This window comes from Ipomoea nil, unplaced genomic scaffold, assembly GCF_001879475.1.
Source record: "Ipomoea nil cultivar Tokyo-kokei standard unplaced genomic scaffold, Asagao_1.1 scaffold1250, whole genome shotgun sequence".
In the NCBI taxonomy this organism is placed as follows: domain Eukaryota; kingdom Viridiplantae; phylum Streptophyta; class Magnoliopsida; order Solanales; family Convolvulaceae; genus Ipomoea; species Ipomoea nil.
Genome location: NW_017617678.1, coordinates 78,472 through 91,223, shown reverse-complemented (window position 1 = coordinate 91,223; position 12,752 = coordinate 78,472). Strand labels below are relative to the sequence as shown.

The window sequence follows — 12,752 nt, the reverse complement described above, 5'->3', positions numbered from 1 at the left end:
ATGCACCATAAGTCTATAACTGACGCACGTTAAATGTTAAAATAACAAACCTTAAGTGTTAAAAGTACGCACCTTAAGATATGAAAAGACGCACTTTAAGGTTTAGAATGACGCACCTTAATTTTAAACCTAAAACCCACCTTAAGTTCTCAACTGAAGAACTGATGCACCTTAAACACAAACCCACGCATCTTAAGAAGGAACACGACGCACCTTAAGCACAAAAGTACGCACCTTAAGTTTGACCAATATGCAAAAAAGACCAAATTCCCACCGTATTTTTTTTTTTTTTTTTTAATTTGTGTTCATCCTGGATGTTGATTTTGACAAGATCAATGGCTCTCATCTCACCGCATGTTTCACCGAAACACAACCTCTGCATCTGATCTCTAACATATATATATATATATATATATATATATATATATATATATATATAGTGAAAGGTTCTCGTGCGGTTGAATGCTTCCCGTGCGGTTGTGCGGTTACTAATGTGCGTGAGATTTGTACTCAATGTGCGTGAGTGTTGTGTCTAATGTGCCTGAGATTTGTGACTTATTATAATGTTATATTCATATGGTTTCCGCACCATCTTCAATGGCAACCAGTTCCCTCAACCGAGCCAGCAACTGTTCGAAATCGTCGTCCATCTTGAGGAGGCTGAGCCGCACATAACGATCCTCGGCGCTGAATATGCTTCCTGCTCGTCCTATGATCTTCGCCCCTTCCAGGACTGCACTGCAATTTGTTTCTTCCTCCCATAAACACTTCACCCATGCATACGCTGCATGCAAGTTCATACACTCTGCGTTTATTTCTAGTTTCATCAATGGAAATCAAGAACAACACTTTGTATGTACCTGGAGAGGGTCCTCGAATTTTCTCGAAAAAATTGCAGTACTTAAGAGAGATTGATAATCCAAAATACTCACGCACATTAAGCATAAATCTCACGCATATTAAGCACAATACTCAGGCACATTAAGTACAAAACTCACGCATATTAACATGACGCACATTAATCCACCGCACAACCGCACGGGAAGCAACAAATGCACCTGATCCCTTCCCTATATATATATATATATATATATATATATATATATATATATATATATATATATATATATATATATATATATATATATATATGTATATGTATATGCTTCGAATCCGGTGCAACCCCTATTGTAGATGAGACCGTGAACCCTCCTAATATCCGTTGATTTTATTTCCATGAATGGTTGAGATTATAAGAGATTTAGGTAGTAATTAAGGACATTTCCCAATGAGAAGGAGATAATAGTAATTGTATATTTATGAATATATTCTGATTGGAATGTGAAGCATTATATTAGGGAGCTTTTAAATGGAAATTAATATTCCCTGCTTCTCTTCTCCCCCAGCCATCGGGAAATTAAATCTGGCCATCAGTTTCTTGGGACTAGAATTCACAATTTACTTGGCTGGGGAAGGGGAATTCACCTTGCAGATTGGTGACGAGAAAGGTGAAGGGCGGATGGGAAGATTCGCTAGGGCAGAATGGTGACGAGGAAAGGTGAATGGCGGACGGGAAGATTCGCGACGAGTAAAGGTGAATGGCAGACGGGAAGATTCGCTAGGGCAGAATGGTGACGAGGAAAGGTGAATGGCGGACGGGAAGATTCGCTAGGGCAGAATGGTTGTATGCGGACGGAAAGATTCGCTAGAAGACAATTTTGCAGAATAAATTGCCCTCCTATTAGGATAACCTAAATACATAAAGCCTTGAGGATAATTTTGCAGAATAATCACGGGGAGGATATGGGGTAGTGGGATCCCGTTGACTCTGGGATCTCAACAGGGAGGATATGGGGGTAGTGGGATATCGGTGACTTTGACATCGAACAGAGATCCGATCGCCAAATGCACGGGGGGAGATTCAATCTAGGCGGAAGAATGGCGCCGCCCCGGGATCTCAGTTTCAAGCGGGAAACCGAGCCATTCCTCCTCTGTTGGCTGGCGTGCCGGTGCCGTCTCCGTTGCAGTAGACTTGCTGAAAGACTTCTTCAGCCTCCAAACCTTCTTTGATATCCATTCTTTGAAGAATGGACGGTTGCTGTCCTCCTCAGTTTTGGTTTTTATTTTCTTTCCAAAAAATCCTCCGGCCATAGTTTTTCAGAAGTGCAGTTCTTTCTTCAAAATTTAGGGTTCTGTTCTCTTCTACTTTATAGAGTTCAAAATGTAATAAAAAAGGGAGGATATAATCTTACCTCAGCAAGCTTTGGCTGCTTCTTTCCTCTTCTCTGCTTCTCTTCTTCCCCGGTCATTGGAAAATTAAATCTGGCCATCTTGAGAACTATCACAATTCACCTTGGCTGGGGGAATGGGAATTCACTTTGCAGATGGTTGTATTCGCACGGAGGAAAGATTCGTTTGCACAATCGTCTGGCTCTGATACCAAGTATTGGGCTCTGATATCAAGTATTGAGCTCTGATTACCAAGTATTGAGCTCTGATGCCAAGTGTTGAGAGAGGAGAAAGGTTAAGGAAAGATTAAGCCTCCACATAGGTGAGATAGCGATCCTTTCATTTTTAGCTTCAATTTTCAATATATTCGAAGATGTCTTACAGATGAGCAATCTAAACAAATGCCACATTTAAAAAAAAATTTAGAAAGAGAATCTTCCAACCCCTATACCCAAGTGGCTATGGATATATTTAAGACCATAACTAAAAACTTTAATGCCAAGCGATGCAAAATTTGATCATAATTAAAAACTTTAAGGTATATTATATTTAATTTCTACTTATAGTAGATTTCTTGATATTGTGCTTATTATTCTTTTTCAAGGTTCTTAATTTTTACTAATAGTACATTTCTTGATGAACGTGAAAGTTCAAAAGACAAACTCAGTTCTAGTACTGGTGAAAGTTCCAAAGAGAAATTCAGTCCTAATTGTTTTAAAAGAAGGAAGGTATCTCATCCAACTTATTCAATACTTGGTATCAGAGCTCAATACTTGGTATCAGAGATCAATACTTGGTATCAGAGCCCAAAACTTTTAGGCAGGAGGAGGAGAACAAATCAAATCCTTGTGATTCATATATCTTAGATGTTGAAAATGTTGAGCCTGACTTTAAGGGCTCATTGGTGACGGTGAAGGGTGTGTTTGAGCCGGCGAGCCTAGTGGAATATGTGGCCTAGAAGATCGGGAAGAGGGCGGCGAATTAAAAAGGTGGTAAAATCATCAAATTCGGAGGACTTTGACTACCATTTACTTATTGGAGAATTAAAATAGATAGGTATAAATTAAATTTAGCGTTAATAGTACATTTAGAGAATTGAAATAGCTACAAATTTAATCCTTAATAGTATTATTATTAGACGATATTAAAATGTAAGGGTCAATATACTAAAAAAATATTATTTCATCAATTTATTTTCTTTCATAGTTAAGAGTATTATATGACCAAATTAAAATTTGAGAAATAATATGGTTACTTGTAATGGAGTAACTATTTTGATAATTTACTCTACGGTATGGAGAAGATGAATGGTATGTTACAGCAATTCTTAGGACAATGGTATATACACATGATGGATGCATAGTATGTTACAACATGTTTTATTCTTACGACAATTTGATAAATAATTATTACCAGACAACATTCTTGTATCTTGTATACATCGTACCAATTAGATTTCAATCGTTGTTGCTTTCATTTCCCTCGGATGCCATTTTTTCTCTTTCGGTGCTTCATATATATATATATATATATATATATATATATATATTGTGAAAGGTTCCATTGTGGTTGGGTGCTGCTCATGCGGTTGTTTAATGTGCGTGAGCTTTGTACTTAATGTGCGTGAGTCTTGTACTTAATGTGTCTGAGCTTTGTACTTAATGTGCGTGTGTAATGTTAATGTGCGTGAGTTTCGTAATTAATATGCCTGAGTCTTGTGTTTAATGTGACTGAGATTTGTACGTAATGTGCGTGAGTGTATAATGTTAATGTGCTCCTGTTGCTCCTATACATATATGTCTTCTTTTGCACAATCGTCTGGCTCTGATACTAAGTATTGGGCTCTGATATCAAGTATTAAGCTTTGATTACCAAGTATTGAGCTCTGATGCCAAGTGTTGAGAGAGGAGAAAGGTTAAGGAAAGATTAAGCCTCCATATAGGTGAGATAGCGATCCTTTCATTTTTAGCTTCAATTTTCAATATATTCAAAGATGTTTACAGATGAGCAATCTAAACAAATGCCACATTTAAAAAAAAAATTAGAAAGAGAATCTCCCAACCCATATACCCAAGTGGCTATGGATATATTTAGACCATAATTAAAAACTTTAATGCCAAGCGATGCAAAATTACATCATAAATAAAAACTTTAAGGTGTATTACATTTCTTGATAAACGTGAAAGTTCAAAAGAGAAACTCAGTCCTAGTACTGGTGAAAGTTCCAAAGAAAAATTCAGTCTTAATTGTTTTAAAAGAAGGAAGGTATCTCATCCAACTTATTCAATACTTGGTATCAGAGCTTAATACTTGGTATCATAGCCCAAAACTTTTAGGCAGGAGGAGGAGAACAAATTAAATCCTTGTGATTCATATATCTTAGGTCTGGAAAATGTTGAGCCTGACTTTAAGGGCTCATTGGTGACGGTGAAGGGTGTGTTTGAGCCGGCGAGCCTAGTGGAATATGTGGCTAAGAGGATCGGGAAGAGGGCGGCGATTGTGCAGGTGGAGCCGCAGAAGAAGGCGGAGGAGGCGGCGGTGGAGGAGAAGCCGAAGGAAAGGAAAAAAGAAGAGAAAGCGGCGGCAGGGGAAGGCGAGAAGGAAGAGAAGAAAGGAGAGGAAGAGGCGGGCGCCAAAGAAAAGAAGGAAGGCGAAGAAGGAGGAGGAGCAGAGGAAGTAGCTGCCGCCTCCTCCGCTAAAGCGGAGGAGGCGGCCGCCGTGGCGGAAGTGGAAGAAGAAGACTCGAAGCTCGAAATGAAGAAGAACGAGCTTTTTTACTACTACTACCCTCCCCAAAACTACTACTACCATAATCCTTCGCCGCTAAGGTTTGCTCAAGAAATGTATGGGTATGGGTACGGGTCAGGGTCAGGGTACGACTATCTTCCACAGATATTCAGTGAGACAAAATAAGCACAGAGAGACTCCACTACTCTAAAAGAAGAAATTAATAATCCAAAGCTTATCATCTATCCTTTCATTTCATTTCTTCACTATATCCCGATGGGGGAGGTACAGAACTACAGATAATAACAGATTATATTCCTTCTTTTTTGTTGTTTTTTGATGGGGTTTTTGATATGTAGGAGGAGAAGAAGCCGGAGGATGTGAAAAAGCCGGAGGAGGAGAAGAAGGAGGAGCCACCAGCTGTCGACGACGGCGGTGACAAGAAAACGGAGGCGGCGGAGGAATCCAAAGACCCGCCACTGCCTCCGCCTCCGCCGCAGGAGATTGTGCTTAGTGCGAACGGCCGCCCATGAGAGAACTGAGAACCATCCAGCACGTGCCAAGGGTCCTTTGGTGCATGTAAATGTGTTATATGTGCAAGTAGCTGGTGCACCTTTGCAAGTAATAAGTGCAGGTAAAATCACATACAAGTGCACATACTTTCACCTACAAGTGCATGTAATTTTGTCTTGTTAACATTTATTGATCTGAGATCGTTCTGTTTGGCATCACTTCTGTTCTTGCGGAGGAGTTCAGCGGGTAGTTAGTACCCGTGAAAACCACCCGCAAAATTTCATGCTCCTAGGTTTACCTACTTATAACTATAGGTGCACCTAGTTATCACTTTAGGTGCACCTAGATCTGGACACGTGGCGCGCTCTGAATGGTTCTTTGTTCTCTCCTAGACGGGCAATTCGCACCTGAACGCGATCATAAATATAAATATATATATATATATATATATATATATATATATATATATATATATATATATATATATATATATATATATATATATATATATATATAGCTCCCAAGTGAAACATGGGGTTAGATCTGAGTCTTTGATCAAATCTAGATCAACGGCTCAAATGAATGACATTAAAAAAATAAAAACAATCTCGCGTCCTGAAATGAAGAAGAAAAGTGTAAAAGTGATGCACCTTAAGTGTTAGAATGACGCACATTAAGTATTAAAATGATGCACCTTAACCCTTAACATAGCACACCTTCAGTTTTTAAATTGGCGCATCTTAAGTAGTTAAATCCCGCACATTATGTATAAATATGACGCACCTTAAATGGAAAAATTATGCACCGTAATTCTATAACTGACACACCTTAAATATTAAAATAACAAACCTTAAGTGTTAAAAGTACGCACCTTAAGATATGAAAAGACGCACTTTAAGGTTTAGAATGACGCACCTTAATTTTAAACCTATAACCCACCATAAGTTCTCAACTGAAGAACTGATGCACCTTAAACACAAAACCCATGCATCTTAAGAAGGAACACGACGCACCTTAAGCACAAAAACTACGCACCTTAAGTTTGACCAATATGCAAAAGAGACCAAATTGCCACCGTTTTTTTTTTTTTTTTTTTTTTTTTTTTTTTTTTTTTTTAATTTGTGTTCATCCTGGATGTTGATTTTGACAAGATCAATGGCTCTCATCTCAACGCCGCATGTTTCACCGGAACACAACCTCTGCATCTGATCTTTAACACACACACACACACACACACACACACACACACACACACATATATATATATATATAATATATATATATATAGGCTTCGCATCCGGTGCAACCCCTATAGTAGATGAGACCATGAACCCTCCTAATATCCATTGATTTTATTTCCATGAATGGTTGAGATTATAAGAGATTTAGGTAGTAATTAAGGACATTTCCCAATGAGAAGGAGATAATAGTAATTGTGTATTTATGTTTATTTGTGGATATATTCTGATTGGAATGTGAAGCATTATATTAGGGAGCTTTTAAATGACCAGGACTATGTGGTCCAATGGTACCCGGATTGGACTTCCATGTGGAAGATTGTGTGTTCAAGTCTCAGTGGAGGCGTTATTAACTCTTTGTGTTTCAGTAGGTTGAGAAAGTATATGAACAGATACTACATTGTAATAGAGCTAGTAGCATTCAAAAAAAAAAGGGAGCTTTTAAATGGAAATTAATACTCTCCTCTTTACAGAAAAAAAAAAAAGGGAGCTTTTAAATGGAAATTAATACTCTCCTCTTTACAAAGGCTGCTGGACTGACTGTGGCGTGAACAAGCTTTGAGAAGAAAACGAAGGGCTGTGAGTGCATAGAAAACGACGGAGCAGACTACTGCAATGGTTGGTACCAGTACAGGTATGTGCGTTTACGTACTCGAGATTGTGGTGGTGTGTGGGTGGGGGGTGTGTGGCGTAGTTGGACGCAGTAGAAGTTATGTGATGTGTGTGAGCTTCGGAATTTATGAAGTGTGGAACGACAAGAGTATGTCGATCACTACATACTATGTGAGTTATGATCGAGGGTGCGTATACGAACATGAGTGCGTGCATACTGTGTGAATATATTGAGAAATTTGTTGGTGTTTTTTTTTTCTTTTTTTTTTTTTGGTTGTTAAAAACGTAAAACGTCGATAAGTAGATTTTGTGTGGCAGGTGCACCACCTATGGAAGACGATGTGGACGCCGAACAATGTGTTATGGATATATCGCTGAGTGGGACAAAGATTTGGTTGCGGTAAACGAGTTGACTTATTAGTTGGGTTTAAAATTGTTATTAATTTGTAATTATGCTGTGAGCGTTGTTGTATGCAGGTGAATGCAGTTTTCAGTAAAGTATAGCTGTAAGTAAATACTAATATGGTGCATATGCATCTTCGTGCACTGCTAGTGGCGTAGCAGGCCACCGGTCGGTGCATAACGTTGTGGCTAAAAACATGCATGTGTTGCGGTGTGCATTAGTGAATAGAAGAAAGTTTATAGCACTTGTTCTGTGTGGGTTTTATGTTTTGGTTTTAGGTTAGTCCTCTGTTGGCACCCAAGTTTGCACGCACTTGACAATTGATTTTTATTTCAAACAAGGATGTGTGCGTAGTTATATAAAGGTGAATGCGTTACACCGTAAACAAGATTTATTACTTATTACTAATATGGTGTGTGCGTAGTAGGCCATCAGTTTGTGCATGTCGCTTAGTAGGCCAGCAGTCTGTTAATATGGTGCGTATGCATTGGCGTTACACCGCCAGGTGCGTAGTAGGCCATCAGACTATGCATAACACTGTCGATGAATGCTTGCATGTTTCCGTGTATGCTTTATACGATTCAAGTTAGTACGTACTGCTGTAATATATGACTCATCTATAATACGCAATGTTCATTTGAGTGCACGTACGTAAAGCTTGTGAGAATTCAAATGCATTTAAAAAAAAAACTCAAAAAACGTAAGACGAGACAGAATTGTAATACGAAATGTTCAAGTGAAAATCCAAAACAAAAACCAACATCCAAAAACAAAATCCCAACGAAACTGACCACAATATTTAAAGTGAGGAAAGAATTGTAAAAGCCGTGTATAAATGAAAGGTTTGACAAGATGCTTTGGAGATGCGCGAATCTTCAAGGGGGAAAAAATTACCTCATCAACCTCGTCAGGCTCAGCATCCGATCCATCCGTATCCGGCACCGGTTGAGCGGGTTCTTGGGGCACTTCTACTGCTTCCGACTGTGGCAAAGGTGCCACCGCATCAACTACACCCATCGGCTCAACACCACCATCCCCTGCAAATGGCACCAATCAAAAGACCGAAACCAAAAACAAAAAACCCAATAACATAAAGAATACCACTACAAAACATCATAAAACAAACTCAACAACCATAGTGCACAAAGCTAAATAAAAAACACAAACATACAAAAAATAACCCCCCAAAACGAAGACCATTAAACCTAGCTTTACCACGATGACACACATCCACGCACAAATTATAAAACCACACACACGCAGCGCCGATAAACTTGTAACCACTAACTACAAGTCCATTTAGACTAAGTTGCACAAAGTGACATACATCCATGCACAAGCGTGAAGACTAGCAAATCTGTAGAATAACATAGTACTGTACACGAACGAAAGATCCCAAAAAAATCAAAAAATTTAAAACGCACAACGCACAACGCAAATGCATGACATCAAAAAAATGAAAAAGCAATGACCGAAGCACAGACCAAATACCCATAGTGCACAAAGCTAACAACAAAAGACATCACCCCCTAACCCTACCCCACGGTCTGCAACATAATACAATTTTGTTTATACTATAATGCATTCACCTCCTTACCCTTACACACACATTAAAAAAAAAACAAAACAGACCATTAAAAAAAAACAGTAACACATGAAGCAACAACTGTAGGCCCTTAGCGCACAGACCCTGAAAGACATTCTCAATCACAAGCAACGCACAGACCAATGACCTTTACGCAACGTGATAGTAGTTAAACCTATAACATGTTAATACTATACTGCATTCACCTCCTTACATCTATGGACACAACAAACTTCAAAAAAGAATTAAATTCAATTACCGGTCTTGATACACACACGCTACCAAACTAACAAGCCACGACCCCCCACCCCCCCCCTCAAAACCCCAAATAGGAAAAAAACCAAGCATATTACGAAAAGAAATAACAGACCCCAACCAAAAAAAAAAAACACAATAACGCACGAAGCAACACCTACATGCACTCCCCCCCCCCCCCCCCCACACCGGCAACACACAGAGCGATAGTCTTCACGCAACGTGATAGTACTTAAAGCTACAACATATTTATAAAAGGTTGCCTCTACGATCACGGCATTGGGAAGACCAAAATTTATATTTATATTTAATATATAACAACAATAATTTGTTTTTGAAGTAATATTATATTTAGGTGTATAGTTTATGCATTGAAATTGCAGGAAGAAGAAGACAATTAGGATTGGAGTTTGTTTACCTTAATTATGTTGCACATGAACACTGATAAAGATGGGAAATGTGGACACTATATTAATCAATTCTGATTAAGAGGGCACTGCATCCAAATCTCACTCAGAATGTAGAATAGATTCATATATTTTGACGATGATATGATTCACAACGACAGATGTAGTCCGCTGTTTTCGATTTTTGTCGGCTAGTTTGTCGTCCCATGATGCTTTTCTGACGAGGAGGAGAACTGTGAGAGACACAAATCGGTGGTATCAACGCCGTCGTCGTACTCTCCGGCATCTTCCTCGTCGAGTTTCAGTCTCTTAATTTTGATCATTCTCGTTTCCCTTCTTTAACGATAGACTCAAATCAAGATTCACTTGATGATCGCATGAAGAACAACGACCGAAATCAACTTGGAAGCCCCAAAATACCCGACTGAAGATGAACACTGAGAAAGATCAGAAGTCGAAAAGTCCGACAAGGTACACAAATCCCTAATGAAACGGCGGAAATGTGAGAGAATAATAATATATCCTAATTTATCTCTACACACGCCCTACTAACCACGCAGAATAATTACTTAACATAATGAGCATCGTACCAAAGGACAAAACTACCCCCTAACTTAATAAAAACACAAGGCACGTGTCTTTAAAGTGCAAATAATCTGAAACGTTAAACAAAGAAATCAAACAATCAGGACTAAGGCTCATGAGCTCATCCAACTAGGGGGTTGCACCGGATTCAAAATATATATATATTGATGGGTGTCGAAACCAAAAAATAATAAATTACTTATTCTATAATTTGCAATAGTGATGAGTAAGGTCGTACCCACAGAGATTGGTCAGACTTATTTTTAATCAAAGATTTAATAAAGAAAGAGATAAGAATTGAAAATTAAATAGCAACCATAAAAAGGCAAACATCATGAAATATCAAATAATAATAATAATAATAATAATAATAATAATAATAATAATAATAATAATAATAATAATAATAATAATCAATAGCAACTAGTACCCAACTCAAGGAATAATATCAATCTAATTCTAACAAGACAAATCAGTGATTCCCAAGAATAAATTAAATAACTTTACTCTTTACCAAATTGGTTATGGTTATTAACAAGTTCTAATAACCTATCTTTCCTTACTTTGTCGGTAATCAAAACAAGCTCTTTGATTACTTCTCCAGCTAATAAACAATCCTAAAGATGCTCTTAGGATTTAGTTTACTAACAGCATTAAAAGAATTAGAGAGATTACCAATTCTAGCCAACAAACTCAAAAGCATGGTTCATTTAAACTAGACTATATATCTTCATAACATAAGATTGAAAATCTAATTTATAATCAACTATGTTATTTGCTACTAGTTTTAGAACACTTAAACAATTACAGATTCAAAGTTCTAATTAGCAATATAATTCCTTGACAATTGAACAAAGGGCCCTTTTGCAACAATTAATCAAGCAATAATTAAAACTCATATAACAGGAGATATGTAAATAATAAAGTGCAGAGAATAAAATTAAGCTAAATAAATCTCACTGGTCTTGTAGAATCAAACTTCAATAATCCTTGAGTTGGAAAATCAATACTCAGCAGTCCATTGCAGAGAGTGTTTACAGTAAAATAAAGTGATTCTGAAAAACTGATTGTTCTCTACTGAAAAATCCAGCCCTATTTATACTAGTTCAGGCTCCCTAATCAACTCAAAATAACTCTAATTTCCCTAACATCCACAAATTAAATTCATATCTTAAACCACATAAAACATAGAAAATAAATAACCTTTAATTTCCTAACCATAGGAAATTAGCAAAGTAGGCTATTGTTACTCCAACCTCTGCTTCAATTAATTTTGTCCGTTCATTGCAGTAGACCATCAGTTCGAAGAAACCGCACTTCATGGATGGACGTCGTTGCAAATCACGGAAGATGAACGTAGAAAAATTCGCTGCAGTAGCCGACGGAGTCGCGGACGTCACAGCAGTTGCCGATTCCGACGCTGCAAATTGTTGACATAATTTGAAGAAGCCGTTTGAAGTTGCCGCCTGAATTGAATCTACTCTCTGGAGTCTGGACCTATATTTTGCATCACACAATCCACAGAAAGAGAAAAATGCAAGTTAAGTTTAAAGGATTTGGGCTTCATTTAAACACATATTTAGTGGGCCAATTAATAAAGCAATAAATGGAAAGGTATTAGCCCACTTCAATTCCACCTTCAAATAAATCCAACTCTTATTAATAATGTTAATACAATCCTAATAGCCAAAATAGTAATTAAGCCTAATTATTCACATAATTATTATATTAGTACAAAATATAAAATAAAGTTTAAAATAAATATAATACTAAATAAATATAACTAATTTATTATAAAACTAAACTAAATTAAATATATAAATAGTGCTTATCAAAATTCCCCACACTAATCATTTGCTTGTCCTCAAGCAAAAACATTATTTAAGAAAGCATAAATATATAAAAAAAAAAACTCATAACACTTCATGAACATTAGTCTCAAACACATTATAAATAATTAGCTAGCAATTTATTTGAAAATAGCGTTAACTAAATAACCAAGCTCTCAGGAGAATATCACTCATAACGCACAAGTTTTTGAAAGGTGTGTACATTTCACTCAAATCAATTCATATAGAAATGCTCTACCATAGGCTTGCATATCTTCTCATTCTCTACTACAAGATAACATGCATGATCAAATCATAAGGACTTTTCATGGTTGTAATGGGGCTAGGGTAAAGGGTAGGAATTATTTT

General features: G+C 37.3%; 1 protein-coding gene across 1 annotated transcript; it reads left to right on the top strand.

Moving 5' to 3' along the window:
* Positions 1 to 3,523: 3,523 nt before the first annotated feature.
* Positions 3,524 to 5,132, top strand: LOC109184092 (heavy metal-associated isoprenylated plant protein 7-like). The gene is made up of 3 exons (XM_019334133.1): positions 3,524 to 3,539; positions 4,613 to 5,057; positions 5,096 to 5,132. The coding sequence occupies exons 1-3, from the start codon at positions 3,524 to 3,526 to the stop codon at positions 5,130 to 5,132; spliced, it is 498 nt and encodes a 165-aa protein (XP_019189678.1).
* The last annotated feature ends 7,620 nt before the right edge of the window (positions 5,133 to 12,752 follow it).

Bases quoted from the DNA above. Each gene is read 5' to 3' on its own strand.
- LOC109184092 (XM_019334133.1), top strand. The intron at 5,058-5,095 runs GTTTGCTCAAGA...GGTACGGGTCAG, and splicing joins CATAATCCTTCGCCGCTAAG to GGTCAGGGTACGACTATCTT.